The sequence below is a fragment of the Sardina pilchardus genome, chromosome 1 (assembly GCF_963854185.1).
Source record: "Sardina pilchardus chromosome 1, fSarPil1.1, whole genome shotgun sequence".
NCBI lineage: Eukaryota > Metazoa > Chordata > Actinopteri > Clupeiformes > Clupeidae > Sardina > Sardina pilchardus.
Genome location: NC_084994.1, coordinates 29,947,281 through 29,968,544, shown reverse-complemented (window position 1 = coordinate 29,968,544; position 21,264 = coordinate 29,947,281). Strand labels below are relative to the sequence as shown.

General features: G+C 41.5%; 2 protein-coding genes across 3 annotated transcripts; both read right to left on the bottom strand.

Annotated features, from left to right (window-relative positions):
* Nucleotides 1-1,292: 1,292 nt before the first annotated feature.
* LOC134087594 (cytochrome P450 3A27-like) lies at nucleotides 1,293-13,377 on the bottom strand. Of its 2 annotated transcripts, XM_062541196.1 has the most exons (13): nucleotides 13,221-13,376; nucleotides 13,007-13,100; nucleotides 12,745-12,797; nucleotides 11,622-11,721; nucleotides 11,385-11,498; nucleotides 10,541-10,629; nucleotides 9,808-9,956; nucleotides 9,455-9,585; nucleotides 8,660-8,741; nucleotides 6,577-6,737; nucleotides 3,975-4,201; nucleotides 3,641-3,803; nucleotides 1,293-1,801 (listed from the first exon to the last, which is right to left on the bottom strand). In XM_062541196.1, the coding sequence occupies exons 1-13, from the start codon at nucleotides 13,292-13,294 to the stop codon at nucleotides 1,697-1,699; spliced, it is 1,542 nt and encodes a 513-aa protein (XP_062397180.1). In that variant the 5' UTR covers nucleotides 13,295-13,376; the 3' UTR covers nucleotides 1,293-1,696. The 2 variants fall into 2 exon arrangements, with proteins under 2 accessions (XP_062397180.1, XP_062397173.1); XM_062541189.1 differs by having other exon boundaries at nucleotides 11,385-11,721; nucleotides 13,221-13,377.
* A 3,033-nt stretch (nucleotides 13,378-16,410) lies between these two features.
* On the bottom strand, nucleotides 16,411-20,998 carry gpank1 (G patch domain and ankyrin repeats 1). The gene is made up of 4 exons (XM_062541307.1): nucleotides 20,807-20,998; nucleotides 18,790-19,637; nucleotides 18,104-18,317; nucleotides 16,411-17,145 (listed from the first exon to the last, which is right to left on the bottom strand). The coding sequence occupies exons 2-4, from the start codon at nucleotides 19,527-19,529 to the stop codon at nucleotides 16,900-16,902; spliced, it is 1,200 nt and encodes a 399-aa protein (XP_062397291.1). The 5' UTR covers nucleotides 19,530-19,637; nucleotides 20,807-20,998; the 3' UTR covers nucleotides 16,411-16,899.
* Nucleotides 20,999-21,264: the final 266 nt, after the last annotated feature.

The window sequence follows — 21,264 nt, the reverse complement described above, 5'->3', positions numbered from 1 at the left end:
CCAGAGTTCACGCTAGCCACATTCTCACATGTCGGGCGGGTAAACGTACGAGACTGACAACACTAAAAGGAATGCACCAATAGTCTACAATGACAACTTGTGAAAGAAAGCAGCCGAGCAGCGTCAGGTGCACCAGTGCGACCTGGACTTTTTTCAGGCGCACTCTTAAACATTGGCGTTCGCGCTAAGATATCAAGGTGAAAGTGATCATAGCTTGCGGTATAGACCCAGCTCCCAGCCCAACTTTGAGAATAGATTAACGCCGATATTTTTTTTATCGCCCGATAAGAGTTGCACGATAACGCAGCACGTTAACGCCGATAACGGCCCACCACTAATAATAATGCATTTTCAGTGAGTAATATATGTGTATGTGGAAATGCAGTTTATAGTAATTTTCATTGAGTATTTACCGTAAATATTAATGCGATCGCTGCTGTCAATCCCATAGTAAACCAGGGACCAAAGGAACTACTGAGGCTAACCACTAACCATGTGACCGCTCTAATCTGGCTCTAACACGGAAGTCAACGGATGTCGCAACTTTGAGATATCAATGGCTGTGGGCTGGCGCCTTCACTGGTTGGGCTGCACACTGCCAATGACTCAGCAAATTCTGACCAATGACATTGTAGAGCCAAGCATGCATTTATAGAACAAACAAAAACACACACGCACAATTAACAATGGAAGAACCCATGCAGTAGCTGGTTATTGATAGCTGGCCATGATTCAAAGGTGGTTTAGTGGCAAACCAAGAGGAAGTTGTAAACCTGATAATAGCATACTGTAATTCAATCTCTAAAGCTTATTATTTTAAAGGGATATTCCACCATTTGGGAGGGGGGGGGGGGGGGGGGGGGGGAGGAGGTTACATTCATTTTCCACCTCTCCTTGAGTTAAACAATATATTGTGTGGTCGAATAACATTGGGAGCACTTAGACTCTGCGCAGTAATATCCTCACTCCAAAGTGAAACTGAAAGTGCAAGAGTGAGGATATTACTGCGCCACACAATATAGTTATCCCTCTTACCTGCTTAGAAATGCACCATGTTTTATTTTGTCTCACCATACTTGGCCGTGTGACTGCTCGTGTAACTGTATTTTAATAGGGAAAACATGGAGGTGTTTGGTCACTTCTAACTTCATCTCTGTTTAGATCCTAATGAATGCATTGGGCTAGCTAAATGCTATCAAAGTTGCGCCACGCGCCAGAGCCAGTGAGTGCACGCATTGAAACGTGAGAGGTATGTATCAACTCGTCTTAATTAAGGGAATAACATATGAAAAAACGGTGAAGTGTTCCTTTAAGCATATCACAGCAACAAGATAGAGGAACGATCTACTGTAAAGCAAAGGCCATTTCAAATTCATACTGCCCGTTTTAAAAACACCCGTAAAAAGGTTGTCACAGTTGTCATTTATCGTACAGCACTTACATGACAATGCGCTTTAGAAAGCAAGGTGGGCCATGAAGCATGAACCATATATGGTGCTGTGCAGTTTCAGGCACTGAAGGTCTGTAATCTATGTGAATTACAATGACGTGAATAATTGTTACTTATCAAATAAGAAACATACAAAGTGCAGTACACAAACAAAGGGAAAACAAAACAAATCAAATCAATGTTTTCTGTATGTGCGGATCATATCGTGCATCATTGCCACCCCTGGTGTCCAGTGCAAGTGGACGCTCAGCCTCGGGGAGTCAGCTGTGCCCCAGATGACCGAGGAGACAGCTGCAGCTTGATAGGTCTCTTGGGGATCAATACTAGCTGAGACTCCAACTCCACTGGAATCTAAAGGGGAGAATAATTTCTTGGTTATTCGGCTAATGTGAAGCGGTTTCAGCAACATGCCAACACACTGCCAGCGATTTTACAGACTCACAAGTTAATATTGTTTTAACGTTGTTGTGTAACGTTTTCTGTTGCCAGAGGTTACTTTGCCTCCAATTAATTTGCCTGATTTGCATTAGCATTCCTTGGTCTCTCGTCACTGGTCTGGTCTATGTCTGATTGGGGCTTTACAGTGAACTAGCTACAGAAACAGTCCCCCTAAAGCAACAGGGTCGAGAGCCTTACTCAGGGGGAACGACGGTGGTAGCCCCTGGCCTGGAACGGCCTGGAACCAAACGTACATCCTTCAAATGTTTGGAACTGGGTGTTTTGAAGCCCAGATTACTAGCTATTAGACCAGCACCACCCCTAAAATAATCAGGAACAAGGACCAAACAATAGCAGAATTCTGTATTGGCATGCCATTCACAAATGCCTTAAAGGAATATTTCGGTATTTTATACTTTAAGCCCGTTTTCTGTATTGCCTAGCATGCAAATGACTGTTTGACACCGACATTTCAACAATTGAGCCTGTTTCTGCAATTTGGCAGCTTTAGAATGATCTCTGTATGACTCTAACATTGCTCGCTATGTGCATAAACTATTCTGTCCTTAAACCACCCCTAAACGTTCGTTTAAAAAAAAATTGCAACTCACCGAATAGTTACTGGTCTTCAACGATCTTCAATAGTTTCGCAGTGAAATACAAATTCTGTTATGTTATATTAGGCACACACGGTTGTGAGGTAGGCTATCTGAAAAAGTACTTCCGGGATTTCGAAAATCCGTGATAAAAGATGACAGAAGCTGTATTTCGCTGCTAAACTTGCCATAGAAGATCGTTGAAGACCAGCAACCACTCGGTGAGCTGCACATTTTCTAAAACAAACGTTTAGGGGTGTTTTAAGGACAGAATAGTTTATGCACATAGCGAGCAATGTTAAAGCCATACAGAGATCATTCTAAAGCTGCCAAATTGTAGCCTAGAAATCTAGACGCCCCTAGCGGCAGCAAATGTAATTTGGCTGGCGGGGCAGTCTAGGCACGATCCATTGAGCCAGGAAGCTGAGAACCCCCAGCACCAGCGGCCCAATCACAGGGCTTAACATAATGGTGACTGACATGCGACCAGAAGTTGCGACGTTAACGCATCCTGTTATTTGAAAACAAGAAGATGATTCGTTTAGCGTTATCCTATTGCGTGGAGAGGGAAGGTTACGCATCCTGCTACTTGAAAACAAGAAGATGATTCGTTTAGCGTTATCCTATTGCGGGGAGGGAATTTGAAAGATAACTGTTTATCCCACCTCTCCGATTGAGCCCTGTCTACGGTGAGTGTCCAGACCCTACATCTTGATGTGGGTCTGGCTCGTCAGGCTAGCCAAATTGCAGAAACAGGCTCAATCGTCGAAATGTCGGTGTCAAACAGTCGTTTGCATGCTAGGCAATACAGAAAACGGACTTAAAGTGTAAAATACCGAAATATTCCTTTAATTGGTGCTTCTGTTATTGCACTGTCAATGAGTTGTACAGTGACGACGACGTTGTAACGACATCTTAACATCTAGCTTCTCTAGCAACAGGCTTTTTGTTGCAAACAAAATCTACCCAAGCAGGCTCAGTTGACATGAATGACTAGGCACCGTTGAATACATGTTCATGGTTGCTAATCTGTCCATCATCGTATAAAGCCCACCAACAAATTGATTACTCCGCACAGTTCTCAAGTTTGTGTGTGTGTGTGTGTGTGTGTGTGTGTGTGTGTGTGCGTGTGTGTGTACAGTTGTTCCTCTCTCACCTCCGTCTCAGCACAGGTGCTGATGGTGAATCTCTGCAGCAGCTCCACGATGGCCAGCTTCATGCTGATGAGAGCGAAGCGCATCCCGATGCAGTTCCTGGGGCCGAGTCCGAACGGCATGTAGGTGTACGGGTCAATGCTCTCCTTGTTCTCCTTATTGAACCTGCGGGTGAGACATGAGACAAAATACATTTTAGGAGAAAAAAAGTTATGTTGGAAACACATTTTCGTTTTTTGCAAAGAGATCCTAAAGAATGTAAACAATGTAAATCATTAAATGTAAAAATGTAAATATCTCTCTCTTTCTCTCTCTCTCTCTCTCTCTCTCATGTACCTCTCTGGATTGAAGGTCTCGGGGTCGGTCCAGATTTCCGGGTCTCTGTGAAGAGCATAGATGGGCACCATGACAACAGTTCCCTTGGGGATGATGACACCACTGACATCCACGGTCTTCTTGCAAGCTCTATCAATTCGAAAAGCAGGAGGGTAGAGACGCAGCGTTTCGTTTATCACACAGTCCAGATACTCCATCTGCATCAAGGCTTCATACTGGACTTCAGCCTGGAGAAAGATGGGAGCGGTTTTCATAACCCGACCAAGAACACATTCATATTGCACGCACGCACGCACGCACGCACAAACGCACGCACGCAAATATAGAATTTTGGCTACACACAAGACACAAAGAACACAATAACAAACGATAACAAATGAGTAACACACACACACACACACACACACACACACACACACACACACACACACACACACACACACACACACACACACACACACACACACAATTACTGAACTCAAATGCAAATAACTCACATTAGGCCTACTATGTTTTCACTTTATTAAAGATGATTCATAATTTTTAAATACTTTAAAATGGCCTGCCTCTAGAGATTGAAATATTCCCGAAACACTAACAAAAATATATTCGTGGGTCAATTTTGAATGTTTACATATATTTAAATATATATATATATATATATATATATATATATATATATATATATATATTGTGGAAATGTATTTCAAATATGCTTTTGTTGTGTACGTGCGGGCCAGAACAAAAAAATTACAGAAAGGGGCCTACAGATGGGCCAATTTCAAATATTTACATCTAAAGTTCTAAACATATTATGAAAATATATTTAAAATACAAATTTTTTTGTGTACAGAAACAAAACAAAATATATCTGTATCAAAACATTTGGATGTTGTTTCTACTGTACAGTGCCTATAGAAAGTCATCATACCCTTTTGAAATAGTTACTCTTTTTGTCTTACAGCCTGAAATCAAAACCCATTTTTAAAAAAATCTTTTCCAGTTTTATTTACAAATTTAGCTGTACAACATCAAAATAATGAAAAAAAAGTCAACAGTTCTGAAAATTAATAAAAAATTAAAAACTAGAATAACAGGGTTGGAAAAGTCATCATACCCCTGACTTAATACTTTGTAAAGCTTCCTTTTGCTTTCATTACAGCCATCAATCTGTTTGGAAATGTCTCTATTATAGCTTTGCACACCTAGATAGGGGAATATTTGCCCAATTTTCCGTGCAGAAATGCTAAAATGTAGTCAAATTCTGTAGGGAATGGCGATGGACTGCTCTCTTCAAGTCAAACCACAGATTTTCTATAGGATTTAAGTCAGGGCTCTGACTTTGCCACTCAAGGATATTCACCATCCTATCCTTAAGCCACTGCTTTGTTCTTTTGGCAGTATGTTTTGGATCATTGTCGTGTTGGAAGGCGAATGACCTGCCCATCTTCAGCTGTCTAGGAGAGGGACGCAGGTTTTCCTTAAGAATGTGGGTGTACTTGGCAGCATCCATTTTCCCTTTTATCCTGACCAATTGCCCAGTCCCCGCTGAAGAGAAACATCCCCACAACATAATGTTGCCCCCACCATGCTTCACACTAGGTATGGTGTGTTTTGGGTGGTGTACTGTGTTGGTTTTCGCCAAACATTGCGCTTGGAGTTCAGTGCAAAAACACATCTGGAATATTCTGCTACCATGTGGAAAAAGCTTTTATGGTCAGATGAGACTAAGATCGAACTTTTTGGAGACTAAGATTGAAGTTTTTGGACTGAGCTCCAGGCGCTAACCAAACACAGTATACACACCCAAACACACCCAAAACACACCATACCTACTGTGACGCATGGCGGGGGCAACATTATGTTTTGGGGATGTTTCTCTTCAGCGGGGACTGGGCAATTGGTCAGGATAGAAGGGAAAATGGATGCTGCCAAGTACACCCACATTCTTGAGGAAAACCTGCGTCCCTCTCCTAGACAGCTGAGGATGGGGAGGTCATTCGCCTTCCAACACGACAATAATCCTAAACATACTGCCAAAAGAACAAAGCAGTGGCTTAAGGATAGGATGGTGAATATCCTTGAGTGGCAAAATCAGAGCCCTGACTTAAATCCTATAGAAAATCTGTGGATTGACTTGAAGAGAGCAGTCCATCGCCATTCCCTACAGAATTTGACTAAATTTTAACATTTCCGCACAAAAAATTGGGCAAATATTCCCCTATCTAGGTGTGCAAAGCTATAATAGAGACATATCCAAACAGATTGATGGCTGTAATGAAAGCAAAAGGAAGCTTTACAAAGTATTAAGTCAGGGGTATGATGACTTTTCCAACCCTGTTATTCTAGTTTTTAATTTTTTATTAATTTTCAGAACTGTTGACTTTTTTTTCATTATTTTGATGTTGTACAGCTAAATTTGTGAATAAAACTGAAAAAGATTGTTTTTAAAATAGGTTTTGATTTCAGGCTGTAAGACAAAAAAAAGTAACTATTTCAAAAGGGTATGATGACTTTCTATAGGCACTGTATACTATTTTGCTGTGATGCAAACAGTAAATGACTTCACATGCAAATGGTGAATAATAAAGAGAAAGGTGACCTTGTCTGAGAAGACTTCATCAATCTCATCGTGGAGCTTCTTCAGGGTATCTGGGTTTGTGGCCAGATTGTAGAACAGGAAATTCATAGTAGAACTGCTGGTCTCGTAGCCAGCAAAGATAAAGACCATCGCTTGAGACAGAATCTCATGATCACTCAATCCTAGGTGAAAGACATAGAGTAAAGAGAACCATTTTATTTGATAAGATAAGACTGCAATGTCCGCAGCAAGACATTTGCATATCACTGGAGTTTGTCAACTCCACATCAATGCAAAGAAATAATGTTGACATTGAGGGGAGTGTTCATTTGACAAGTTCTGTTTTTCATTGTGTCCCCTACAGTACGTTATAACTCTGGTCTGAAATGCCTTATATATGAAAGAAAAAAACACTTCTTCCCGAAGCACTTTTGAATTTATTTCCTCAGCATATTAGGTCATATTGTTGATTGTTATGGCCATATACTTATATTCCAAAGTAGTGTAGATTGATGAATCAGAAATGTAGATATTTAAATGACTATAATTAATCTTGCAAGTAAAAACCAACAATCCCATGAAGCTAAAGATTAAATAGATTTCACGAGAAACCGCAATGTTTTAAAAGCATTGATTTATCCTTTAAGCTTTATTTTTTACACATTTTTGATGATTAATGACACATTTACTTGACATATTTAAGAAAATGGCAAAAAATTATAAATTCCCTTATTGCATGGTCTCAACCAAGCTCATAACATCACTCCTGACAAAAGGACCACTAATGTGATTAGTCAAATTTGGAATTTTGATTTTCAAAATTTCAGCAACCCAATTTGGCCCCTAATCTGAGAATATATGTGATTAATTTAGATTAATTAATCACAGAGTATGTAATTGATTGGATTTTTTTTTTTAATCGATTGACAACCCTAATTTGTTTATTTAATTATGTATTTGACAAAACACAAAAAAGGGTTCATGTCTGTCCATTATCTGTAGCCAGTTCTTAAAGGTACACTATGCAGGTTTAGGCATTTTTTGCATCTGTAATAATAAATAATAATAGATTTTATTTATAATGCACTTTTCATCAGTGATCTCAAAGTGCTACAGGTTAAAAACAAAAATAGAGTAGAGCTCCTTGAGTCGCAATGTATTCATATTTTACTCTGCTATTGTAAATAGCTAACCTCTCCTGACTTAGCCCCCTGTACACAGTGAAAATGCTTTTGTATCTTCAAAGAGCTATATCTACTGACGAGGTAATGTTTCACAATTCTCGCTAAATTTGTTGGGGCGGCGTTCTTGGCGTTCTTAGCTTGAAGTCACAAAGTACTGTCGGTACGCAAAATACTTGGGAGCATATTTGTCTCTCGAGTGTAGTACTGAACCTGCCTGGCTGCTCTAGCTGTTGGCTTCAGAAACTCGAGCTAGGTTGCACCGATTGTTTCATTTTCTAATTTATTTTGTAGTATTTGTGACATCAAGAAACATTGTGAACTACTGCTATTCTGGCTATCACCATACTAGGCACAATCTTTTAAGATTGAACAATAGTCTGGGGAGTCTGCACTTTATTTCTACTGCACAAGATGGGCATAGTTCAAGTGACTGTATGCTTTTGGATAGCCTTCAACCAGTCAGACGAACAATCCATGGGCACCTTTTGGATAAGCTAGTTTGTGATTGGACCCAGAAGATGTGGACAGGAAGCAGGAGAGACAGAAGTGCAGGTTTACAGCCTGAGCTGCAGGGCGAAATCTGAATTGCCAGTAGATCAAGTAGGGTTTACCCAACTTAAACTACTGCCAGAGTTTTCCTTTAAAAAAAAAAAAAAGCTATGTTTTGAGTTTTCCTTTAAGATATGTTTTGAGTTTTCCTTTGAGATATGTTTTGAGTTTAAAACATCTAAAAGTTGGATACTTGTCCCTTTCCCTTGGCTCAACAGGCACTCTTGGGCCCTTTAAGGTAGGAGTAGAGATACTGGAGAAAAAACATTGACATTTCAACAGCCAAACAATCCCACCTCTAACACCCCAACTCCAAAGCGTCTCTATACAGAAAACATTTATTTGGTTCTGTGTGGTGTGCTGATACATACCTCGGTGAGCGCCATCTCTGGTTCCATGTTCTTTCTGCGGACCCTGGGAGTCTATCATCAGTTGTAGGAAGTCCACTCGGTTCTGCAAGAGACAATAATGGAGGTCCAATGATGAACTTGACCTTCAGGGACATGGACTAACAGAGCAGGGATGTGGACGAGTATGGGAGACTAGTCACCAGGGAAACCGCATGGAAGTAGGATAGTCTGTGAGAGACTATACTATTGTTTATTGTTTACTTATTATGACCGTTGTTGTTGTTTCTGTCTATCGTTGTTATTCTAAATGTGGTTAGCTAAAAAGCCTCCTGTTGGCTCAGGCATGAAAAGGAGAAGACTATGTGGTAGACTGTAGTTAGGAGTTAAAACACCTGGGGAATGTTGGACACCACATTACAACAAAATCAGTTAAGACTGGACTAGATTGGAGGGCAGCCTAAAGATGTATAGCTACAGGTACACACACACACACACACACACACACACACACACACACACACACACACACACACACGTGCTACAGCTAATAGGGCTCGGGATCGTGACGTGGAAACTTCACGGGCAGCCATATTGGCAGCCTCAGTCCTACTCACTATATGCGCCTTGTAAGAATTTACTCCCGCCTGTGCAGCGCAACCCACGATCGCCAATACTATACATTTTCTGCTTCTTGTCTTCTGCATCTGAATGAATGGATTATTACGTTCGGTGTGCTACCAACATGGCGGCAATAATCCTAGAATGCAACGCGTGCGCCCGAGCCCTATAGGCTACAAGGATCCATTTGTTACTGACCTGGTGACCTGGGTTGGCCTTCCTCTGAGCCTTTATGGTCTGCAGTGCAGTGTAGAAGAAGTCCGTCACAGACGTGGGGAACAAAGAATAATTCATTTTCTCAAAGACGGGTGTCATGAAAGGGAAGAAACCTGAAGGTAGGTTGAAGCAGAGACAGAGACAAGATAAAATTAAGTCGGTAGGCTACACCTTGAAAGTCTCGAAGCACTAACAAGCTTGTTTTTATATCATCATATCTTGTATACAGTACACTCAAGAATCAGTCATATTCATATATTCATAGATACTCCAACTCAGATACTCACATCAATCTACATGCTACTAACACAATATTGTATGTGTGACTACATTACCAACAATCAGAAGGACTGGGTTAAACACGTCAAACTTCAGCATTTTCTTGATGTTGGTGACAAAGGGGTCTTTGGGGTTGTTGAGGGAGTCGATGTCCACACTGAAAGAGGTGCTGGTCACCACATCCATGCTGTAAGCACCAAAGTACCTGGAAACAGAATTTTCTATGTGTTTCTCTCCATCTTTTTCTCCATGTCTCTTTCTCTCACGCCAATCCTTCTACCCTAGAGCTATATCATATAGAAATGTGCATGTCCGAGGACCTGCAAGAATGGGCTTGCAAAAATGCTAACTGTGCTAACAATGCTAACTATGCTAACCAGGTTGATCAGCAAACCTGGCTAATGATTTCTAGCAGTTATGCTAAAAATACTAACCATGCTAGCTATGCTAACAATGCTAACCAGGTTGATTAGCTAACTTCGCTGATGATTTCTAACAGTTTTGCAAAAAATGCTAACTATGCTAGATATGCTAACAATGCTAACCAAGTTAGCTATATCATATAGAATGAAAGAATAGACAACATTATGCAGTGATGGTGGTATATCCTTAGATATGTAATGGACTTGTCAGGGTACATGATGGTATATGTTTCTGCTACAAGCTAAACGGTAATTCATAAATAATGTGAGGGTTTCCAACGGAACCTCAGCCTGGTAATAATCTGGAATATTTTGTTTGGTATTCTGAGACTCTGTTTCCACCCTGATAGTTCACAGCAGAGCTCACTCTTTAATGTCTGATGGCCTGCCCAGGTCTGCATCCTTCTTCATGCTGTTCACCAGGTTGCGTGAGTGGGTCTTCATGATCCCAAACATCTGACGCAGGAAAAAAAGACATCATGATCCTGTATGCATGTATTCACGTAATTATTCACCATCAGATACAATGTACCACTGTTCAAATTGTAGAAGATACATTACATATACATCATTCTACATGTAATGCTGGTTATAGGAAACACTCCTAGTTACTGCCTAGCATGCTCTGTGCTCTATGATTTCACAACTAGGAAGGGTACTTTAAAAGCGCTCCTAAGAAGATCTTAGCACTTAAGAGCTTCTTAACGAATCTGGAAAATGCGGCCAATATTTATACAATATGTAATGCAATCATATCTGACATATACTGTAAAGCTTCATTATTAAAAAACACACTGAAGTTATATAAAATGGGCGGTGGTAGTGTAGTACTGCTGGGCTAGCATGCATTAGCCTGAATGTTGTGGGTTCAATTCCCGGCTTCCACCATTGTGCCCTTGAGCAAGGCACTTAACCCCAAAGTTGTCCAGGTGACAATGTAATGACAATGTAATCCCTTGTAATATAGAGATAGATAGTTGACATATGTGATTCACTTTGGATGAAAAAAGTGTCTGCTAAATGTAATGTAATGTAAATGTCTCTGAATTTCATTGAACTTCAGTTGTATTTCCTTTAAATCAATCAAATCCTAGATTCTATTTTTGACATCAATTCAAATTCAAGTAAATTCCGAATATTGCACAAGCCTGGTACGTTAATAGCATATCAATTACATATAAATGTGTGTGTGCTAAGAAGGAGATACACACCTCCTTCAGGCGGCCACTGGTGAAAGATGGAGACAGCACACTACGGATTCTTTTCCAGTTATCGTCCTCGGTTAATCCTAGAGCGTCATGCAACTCTCCATTGAGGCCAATATTCTGTAACAAAGCACAGACATTTAGACCCACTTCAATACTTGCATCACTATTAAAATGTCCTTTATTTACTTTTATTAAGTGGATAAGATATTGTGTGCATATGAATTGTGTTTTCAGCTGTACCCGTCTGTTGGTGAAATATGAGTAGCATTCCTTGATCAGGATGGTTTTGATTAACTCTGTGTCCATGATGGATAGAATAGGCTGCCGACCCTCAAAAATTCTAGAGGCAGCACACAAGGACTTACTATCAAAATTATATACACCTATAATACATTACTCAATTCCATTCCATGACATTTTTAAAAAATATATTACTGAGTTATCATGCATTGACTTCATTCCTTCCCCTGGTTTACAAAAAGTAATTTACAAAATGTATAGTATGTTTAAGTTTACAAAGCAAGAATTTCACTGTATACTGTAGATGACAATCACATACTGCATCTGCAAGCTATCATGATTTACTTAAGGGGTTAGGATATTTCATATTAAAAATGGAAAATCATAACAAAATCATAATTACAAGGTGACATGACTATAAGTTTATTTTTTATTTGCAAATTCCGCTCTTTTTTCTTGTCATGCTGACCAGTTAAAATACTGCTAAAATTGTAACAGCAGATCCACATTATCATCATGATCTTCCTATGAGGACTCCATAAAGGTTTTGACCAGCTATGTAGTACTGCACATCTCAAATTATAGCTAACTGTAAGATTGCCAGAGTGAACTTGAGATGAACTTCCTTGAACTTTCAATTTCCTAAAGCCATGTGACCGTTAATGTGATAACAGAACAAGAGCAGGTGTAACTGGACAACACCTTTACCATTGGCCAATCATTTCAGGCTGGTTCAGTCTTCATAATATCAATGGGCACTGTTTATGGACGCATTGGTTTTGCGACCTACAGTAGACAAGTCCCTCCACTCGGTAGCCATATTGTGACACTTTTTGATTATCAGATGTCGTCTTTGTTGCCACGGAAGTGGCGGAATATGTGTAGGCTAGATAAACTAACTCCATTTAATGGAGGATTTTATGAGTACTATGACTCCTCATTAGAAAGTCTCTGATCAAGATTGTTGTCAGGTGGAAAAAACACCAGTGGATGACACTACTGTGCTATTGCTTTAACATAAGCTTATTAACATAAGCTGTTATAACTTAAAATACCTTTTACTTTCTCACAAAACTTTTGGGACAGCTGGATGTGTATCTTGTATGATCAATGAGTTTCTTACCCCCAGATCTTGCCATACTTCTGGAACCATTCCACGTCACAGAGGTGCATTCCCTAAAGAGAAGGCACCGGTGAACAAATGTGCATTGTTTGTTCCAGCTTTTTGCTCACACACACTTGAAACTTAAGAAGAAAATTCCATTGTCTTTTCAGTTAGTCCTTGCAGGGATATCGTGAAATCCCCTTTTGACTTGACAGTAGGCCTGACTCTGCAACTAAACTGAGTGGTGACATTTAGGGGTCAATGCAGAACCCAGACCAACCTTGCTGTAGCTGAGCATGTTTCCGAATAACATCACTGGCTTTGGTCCAGGGACCCCCAACTTCTTGAAGATTCCATAAGGCCAGTATCCATACCTAAAACAAAAATACATCACCACTTCTGTCCCAGTCATTGCTAATCTTGGATAGCTTTTGAGATTGCATTTCTATAATCAGTAAAATGTTCTGTGGACTTAAGTAGGTTGTTCAACTTACACCAACAACAGTCCCAGGAACAGCAGGAGAAGTGTCCACGTCTGTGTTGATAAAAAGGACAGGTAGCCCAACATCTTCAAAACCTCACGAGCAGGCTTTCCGAGGCTATGCGACTGGTTTGTGGAATATCACGCTCAGAGCTGCAGTGCTTTGACACAAATACGACCCGCACTGATAAATCATTAACATGAGACGTCATTTGCTGATACACTTTTCAGACAGCAATAAAGAAGGTTCTTTGCTTGCATCACTGGCATTCCATCTACAGACAGCTAGGGAGGCTACACACACACACACGCACACACACACACACACACACACAAATGAGAGGAACATTTACAAATAATAATAGATAGTACACCTACACCTGATATTACCGTTAATACCGTCCTCAGAATGTTCTTCAGGGAGGTTCTAAGAGCTAATTTCTGGATCATTGAAAGAGTGCAATAGATTTTTAATATGTTACATATTTTGTTAAATGCAGTCACATGCTATGCACATTCCTCTAGGTCCTCACAAGCCTGCTCTGTGAAATGGTAAACAAAGTGGCTTGGACCTGGCCATACACTGCTCTGGCCAATCAACAGCAAAGGGCACTCCTGCTCCTATACACTGTACAACAGTGTGTATAATTTACTTGATCACTTTCTCTAAATAAGATTTATTTAAGCAGGGTATACTTTTCATGTTACAATATTGTTTGGAGGAATTCAACCATGAACCGTAAAATGTGTGTTTAGATTGGATATGTACAGCAAACAAGTGACTCTCTTACTCTTACATTGGCTTCAGGTGTGTTAAAAGAGCACCACATGTGGTGCAAAGTGGTACTGTCAAGCCCGATTTTAGAGAGGGTGACCACTGGGTGACAACACAGAATGACCCACACGATAAAACATTTTTCTACATGTAATGCTGGTCAAATTACATGCTATTCAGTTACTGTTATGCAGCTCTGTGCTAAGATTTCACAACAATTTTGAGAACATTTCAGTGTGACTAAAAAAAAAAGAAACTGGTATCAAAAACCAGTTAATATGAACTTTGACAGGATATCAGCTACATTATAACAATTAGTCATTGAGGTGTACAAAGTCTTTAGAGGATAACATTTCCCTCATCAATCTACAGTATCTATCCATGATTATGAGCTGTCGCTGTCCATAGTTCACTATCCCTGAAGGGTGTGTGTGTGTGTGTGTGTGTGTGTGTGATAAGAAGGAGACACACACCTCCTTCAGGCGGCCACTGGTGAAAGATGGAGACAGCGGGATCTTCTCCAATCTTCATCCTCAGCTATGGACACAGCGGCATACAATGGTCCATTACGGTAGAAATTCTGTAAGAGACAACAAAAGACCCACTTTATTCAATACTTGCATCAACATTAAAATATCCTTTATTTTTTATCTTATTATCCTTTTTGACCAGGACAGTTTTGATCAACTCTGTGTCCATGATGCAATGAATGGGCTGCCGACCATGAACAAAATGTCTAGAGATGGCACAAATGACTTAATCTGTCAAAATTACATTTAATAAACTTACAATACATGGCTCTTATTATTCAATTCAATTCCATCACATTTGTTATTATTTTAACCGGTCTGCATGGTAGGAAAAGAGAGAGAATTGGACAAATTCAAGATCAAGAAAGGTCAAGATCAAGCAAGGTTATATTCAGGTCCCCTTATGTGTAATCATGGCTTCAGTTTATGGTGACATATGATGACGGCCTATGATTTTAAGCAACTCTCAACATTACGATCGTCTGTGACCTGATTTTGTTATGTTTTCCAATGTCTAACATGTCTAATTTTTAGCAATAATAGTCCAACCTAAAATTATGTAAATGAGTAAATCATGACAGATGACAGAAGCAGTATGTGGGTATATTTTACATTTCGTAAACTTTGTAAATTCTTTTCTTTTGTAAACCAATGGTAGTTATAAAGTCAATGCATAAAAACTCTGCAATACATACGTATATAGATATATGTGTCATTTGCTGCCTGTGCTGTAATGACAGACACACCTTTCAGGGTTTGAAAATAAACCTTCAACCTCGCTGAACAGGCTGTAACCTGTTTTGACTGGTTTAGTCAGTTGTCTGCCCTTATCGTACATTGAAGAAATTAGGCTTGATTTATCTCCCATTGAGAAAAAGAGCACAATGTGAAATTGGCAAACATTTTGAAAAAAGTCAGTATATTTCACATAACAATAAACATGACATACACTGTACAAACCCTATATATAAACATTAACAAATGTAGTTCAACTGCCACATGCTCATCTCATCATAACTCTTGGCATCAAGTCACCTAGCTGTTTTATTATAATCAGGATCTGTCTGTCTGTCTGTTTGTTTGTTTACAAGATAACTAGAAAAATTATGGATGGGTTTCGATAACATTTTCAGGGAAGATCTGAAATGACCCAAGGAAGAAACAATTCATTTTGGATACTGGAGGCAATTATGTTTTTCGCTTGGTGGAAGTATGCTCTCTCTGAGGGCCTTTCTAGTTTTCTGAGAAGTGAGACTTGATCAATCTCTGGCTGAGCAAAAGCCATCACTATAAATCACTATAAATGGAGTGAGAGCAACATGTGAAATCATAAACAGCCCCTGACAGTCCTTCTCTGAACACTAGCCTAAATAGGCTGCACACTACCGATCCTTCTCTGACCACTAGCCCAAATAGGCTGCACACTACCAATCCTTCTCTGAATACTAGCCTAAATAGGCTGCACACTACCAATCCTTCTCTGAATACCAGGCCTAAACAGGCTGCACACTGCCGATGACCAGGCAGATTCTGACCAATGACAGTCAGTGTGGCTCTGGACCCAGGTGTGAAGCCAGGCATGCACATATCAGCACATTCCAACACACACACACACACACACACACACACACACACACACACACACACACACACACACACACACACACACACACACACACACACACACACACACACACACACACACACACAAGCACATTCCAACACACAAACACACACACAGACACACACACACACACACACACACACACACACACACACACACACACACACACACACACACACACACACACACACACACACACACACACACACACACACACACACACACACACACACACACACACACACACACACACAAGCACATTCCAACACACAAACACACACACAGACACACACACAGACACACACACAGACACACACACAGACACACACACATTTACGACCTGAGGAACCTCTGTACACAGTAGCTGGCACATGGTTATGCAACACCAGTGATGATGTAATACAGACTGGAGGCTTGCCTCCACATGCCCTTAGAGGAGAGTGTCTACAGAATACATTTCGGTCATTTAAACTAGTCAACATGTTCATCTCTATTGACAAATAACACAATGTGTGCATAAGCAAACAACCACACATTTTGACAAAAAGTCAGTATATTTCACAAAAAAACAAAAGCCCAATACATAAAACTTATATAAATATTAATCAAAAGGTATTTCTCCAATAATGTGCTCATCTCATCACAGCTCTGTTCATCGGTTGACTCATTCTCAAACGCTGTCTGCAGAAGTCCAATTTAGATTTTTTCGGTCTGAGTTATCTGGCTGCTCGCTCCTCGTAACAACAACACACTCGTTTCCTAGTCACAGGTCATAATTAAACGAAGTCCGAAAGTCTCTCTCCCAGGTCCTCTGTCTGTCCTCTCTCCTCTTCAGAGCCTTGGCGTTGAGTGTCGTCCCCTTCTCTCGTCTCTCCGTCGACTTAGTCGGCCGCTCCACCGCGTGAGCGTCCTTCGCCTGAAAGTGTGTCACTTTGGGCCGAGGGGTTGGTCCGTACCCCAATCCGGCCTGGTCCCGCTTCAGTATGGTGCGGACTGGCTGTTTTGGTCCCTGTTTGATTTTGTGGGGGTGGGGGGGTGGGGGAGGGGGGGATTAAAGATGCTTATTATCAGTCTGAAGCCATTATTTTATTATCAAGTGATAATTATGAGATACTAATAAATATATAATAGTCATTATATTAGCTATTTTTTAATTGAATATCTCCTAATTATGATATGAGATATTAAGCTATAATTATGAGATTCTTAACCCATAATTTTGTGTTTTAATCTCATAATTCTGAAATAAATTTCCCAGACTTTTTCTCCACTAGGTGGCAGAAATGGGCATCCATAGACATCTGACACCCTTAACTGATAAACATAATAGACTTTGGCCCAGCCTGCCTTACCTGTATAATAACATACATTAATACTTATATGAAAGTACTCTATAGAATTGTATGCTGTGTGTAAATAAGTATATTTTATATAAATAAAGTATACATTTATATGTTTGCACATTTCTAGCTAAAGCCATATTGACTCTGACCAAGCCTGCCTTACCTACCCCTCTAGTATAATAACATATATAAGCACTTGTATGAAAGTCCTGTATAGAGTGAAGTATATAAATTATATTCTATATAAATAAAAGTATAAACTGATGTGTAAATAAGTATATTTTATATAAATAACAGTATAAACTGATGTGCAAATTAGAATATCTCATCTAAATAAGCGTATAAGCTGATGTGTAAAGAATGATATTCTATATAAATAAAAGTATAAACTGATGTGTAAATAAGTATATTTTATATAAATAAAAGTATAAACTGATGTGCAAATTAGAATATCTTATCTAAATAAACGTATAAGCTGATGTGTAAAGAAGTATATCAATGATATTCTATATAAATAAAAGTATAGACTGATTTGTAAATACTGTCAGTCTATTCTATCTAAATAAAAGTGCAAACTGACGTGTAAATAAACGTGTGTAAACGAGTATATAAAGTACACGGTACCTGTCCCTCTGGCCCCAGGCCGGCTCCAGGGTTCCAGCCGCTGCGGAGCATCATGCGGTAGCCGGCGTTGGTCGGGGGGAGGCAGTAGTGCGGCGCGGCCGGCTGGCTGAGGCGTCCCCGGTTGAACTGGTGCAGCGTGGAGCTCTGGTGCTGCGCCTCAGACCCGCTGTACAGGCTCTCGCACACCGAGCACCACTGGGGGGGCTGCTGGATGCTGGATTGGGGGGGGGGGGGGGGGGGATACAACACGTGGGTAACGGGGGTGTCAGGCAAAGGGACCAGGGGGGGGGGGGGGGGGGTTAATAGCAGACATATATGAGGGGAGAGAGAGGGAGGGCAGATGATGTGGGTGTTGGAGAGGGAGGGCAGATGATGTGGGTGTTGGAGAGGGAGGGCAGATATTGGGTGGTGGAGATAAAGAGGATTGGAGAGAGAAAAAAAGGAATTTAGTATATTTACACATTTGCATTCATTTACATTCTCTGTGTGTCTGTGTTGTCTGTGTACTGTACGTATTCATGGGTTTCATCAGGTCCCTTTCCACAGGCGGGTTAATCAAGCACCATGAAGTCTGCTTTCGTAATCCACTGAAGGTGCTTGAGTTTCTACACCTGTGGAAAGGGACCTGGTGAAAAACCCATGAATATGTGGTGGTGGTGAATCACTAGTGACCGCCCCCCCCTTACCTGGCTCCTGCCGACCTCTCGCCGTTGCCCGAGCCTGCCGCGCCTGCCGCGCCGTGTCTGTCCAGCACTCTCACCACGTCGTCGTGGCCGGCCCGCTCGGCGAGGTCGCGTGCGTCCCGCCCCTGCGTGTCCACCATGCCCACCCAGGACGCCCCGTGCTCCAGCAGCAGCGTCACGGCCTCCGCCCGGCCCGCGTGGCTGGCGCACATCACCGCCGTCCAGTAGAACCCGTCGTGGAAGTTGACGTCCGCCCGCGGGCGCGGGCCCTTGAGAAGTTTGCGCAAGGCGGCGAGGTCCCCTTCCTGGGCCACGCGGAGGAGCCGGTGTCCGTCCTTGTCGCCGCTGGAGGAGCCCTGGGGCGGTTGCGCCCCCCTTCGTCCCCCTTCGTCGCCTCCTCCTCCTCCTCCTCCTCCTCCTCCTCCTCTCGTTCCGCTGCCACCTCCTGCTGCTGCTGCTCTTCCTCCTCCTCCTCTTCTTTCCTCACCCCTCCTGTGATGTGGACCAGCTCTCCTCCTCTGCTCCCTTGATCCCTTGGTTGTCTTGCCTCTTTTGCCTGAGGGTTCTCCTCTTGCTTCCTGGCCCTGCTCTTTTTCCGCCAGAAGGCTTCGGTAGAAGTCTCGGGCCTCGTCACCAGTGAGAGCCGAAGCGCTACGGTCTTCCTCGCCACCCGTCCTCAGTCTTCCATCTATCCATATCTGATCGTCTTCTTGGGCTGGGGTGAAGAAGACGGAGGCACTCATGGCGAGTCGGGAGAACTTGGAGACGTGAAGTCAATGGCCCACTGCTTATGTATTTGCAGCAAAGATTCTTAGTTACTGAGCGCTCAATCCTCTTCACAGTATTGAAACCTGTGCAGTGGTTGGGGAAATAAACAGCGAACACTTTATAAATGGATACATTTAATCGTTCTGGCACACAGATGATAGTCTCCCTAACTGTAACATGGCCTTATAGGGTTCGGGCACACGCCTAACCTGACTCTCGCCAGATCCTTGTAGTTCGCTGAGCTTCTCACAAGGATCTGGGACTTGTCGATAGGAGATGTATTTCTTAAGGCGGGGCCTTGTAAAACATCCTTGCATGTGATTTGATAAACCACTTGTCCGTTATCTTGAATGACCCGGTCAGAAGAAGAGTGAAAACATCCTTGCCACCAATAAATGTTAAAACCATTCTCTGTTCATCTTTTAAAGAATGAATACTCAATAGATTCGACAAATGGTTGAAATAGCATAATCAATGTCAGCACAAGACTCCTCACTGCGTGCCGCCATTGTTGTTTGAATCAAACACTTGCTTCGGCGCTCCTGATTGGTTCATCATTTTTTGCTCCCTGGAAGGAGTTTGGATTGCCCTTGAGCCCAGACCCTTGTGTGTAGCTCAGCGAAACGCCTCTGGTGGAGCATGGCGGGACTACAAGGGTCTGGCGAGAGTCAGGCTATCACACGCCTTGCATTCTAGGAATATTGCCGCCATGTTGGTAGCGCACCGAACGCAATATCCACTCATTCAGATGCAGAAGACAAGAAGCAGAAATATAGAATTAGCTGATCTTTTCCTCTTGCGATCGTGGGTTGCGCTGTTACACCCCACTACACAGCAGCATACGACCAAGAAGGCAAAAACTAAGTAACAGGAACACACTAATTAGGCGGGAGTAAATCCATAGTAATCCATAGTAAACTAAGGAGTGATGCTGCCAATATGGCTGTGCCCGCAAAGTTTTCACGTCATGATCCCAAGCCCTATTCTCTCATCTCTAGCTTTCAATAGTTCTGCAATTGATAGTAAGTTGATGTCGTCGTGTGAGCAAATGATGCTACATTTTAGGGACAGTCAGTGTCTAGTACTTCACATCACCTCAATATAATGCTACAGTAAGCTCCAAAGCTTCTTCGGCGAAATGGTGTATGTGTATGTGTATACGGGCAAGTTAGACACAATATTTAGACTAATGTTCACAGAGTGAGGGAGGGAGGACAACAATAGCACTGAAGATAGCTTAATGTTAACTCACCGTGCGTAAACTGTTGATTTACGTCAGCTATTTGATGCCACCACTCATGTTAAAAGATAACACCTACTCTACTATACTATACTGTACTGTACTGTAGTGCGCCATCACAAAATGTACAATGTACATGTTCTAACAACGTTGGTCACTAAACTTAGCTTGTTGCTAGCCAAGGCAGTTTCAGGGTAGCTTACTTGTGGTCTTCTTCGTTGGTATCAATAACACATCATCGCCACCCTGTGGATGGAGTGTGCAGGTGCAATCACAGCAATCTGAAAACCCACATCAGGAGAAAATACACTAGCCACGGAAAAACCGAAGTAGACAATTACATTTAGAAAACAATCTTAAAATGTTGTGAAAATTCTGATTCTTATTCTGAAAACGCAAAATGTAGTGTGGCGGCCTTTCCCATAGATATATCTATGGCCTTTCCCCTTCTTTCTTCACAATTCACCTCA

Coding starts and splice junctions, on each gene's coding strand:
- LOC134087594 (XM_062541189.1), bottom strand. CDS start 13,294: ATGTTGGGCTACCTGTCCTTTTTATCAACACAGACGTGGACACTTCTC. Junction 6,738..8,659: donor CAGAGATGGCGCTCACCGAG/GTATGTATCAGC, acceptor TCTTTCACCTAG/GATTGAGTGATCATGAGATT. Junction 1,802..3,640: donor GCACCTGTGCTGAGACGGAG/GTGAGAGAGGAA, acceptor TCTCCCCTTTAG/ATTCCAGTGGAGTTGGAGTC.
- gpank1 (XM_062541307.1), bottom strand. CDS start 19,529: ATGAGTGCCTCCGTCTTCTTCACCCCAGCCCAAGAAGACGATCAGATA. Junction 18,318..18,789: donor GAGAGGTCGGCAGGAGCCAG/GTAAGGGGGGGG, acceptor CCCCCAATCCAG/CATCCAGCAGCCCCCCCAGT. Junction 17,146..18,103: donor GCCTGGGGCCAGAGGGACAG/GTACCGTGTACT, acceptor AAAATCAAACAG/GGACCAAAACAGCCAGTCCG.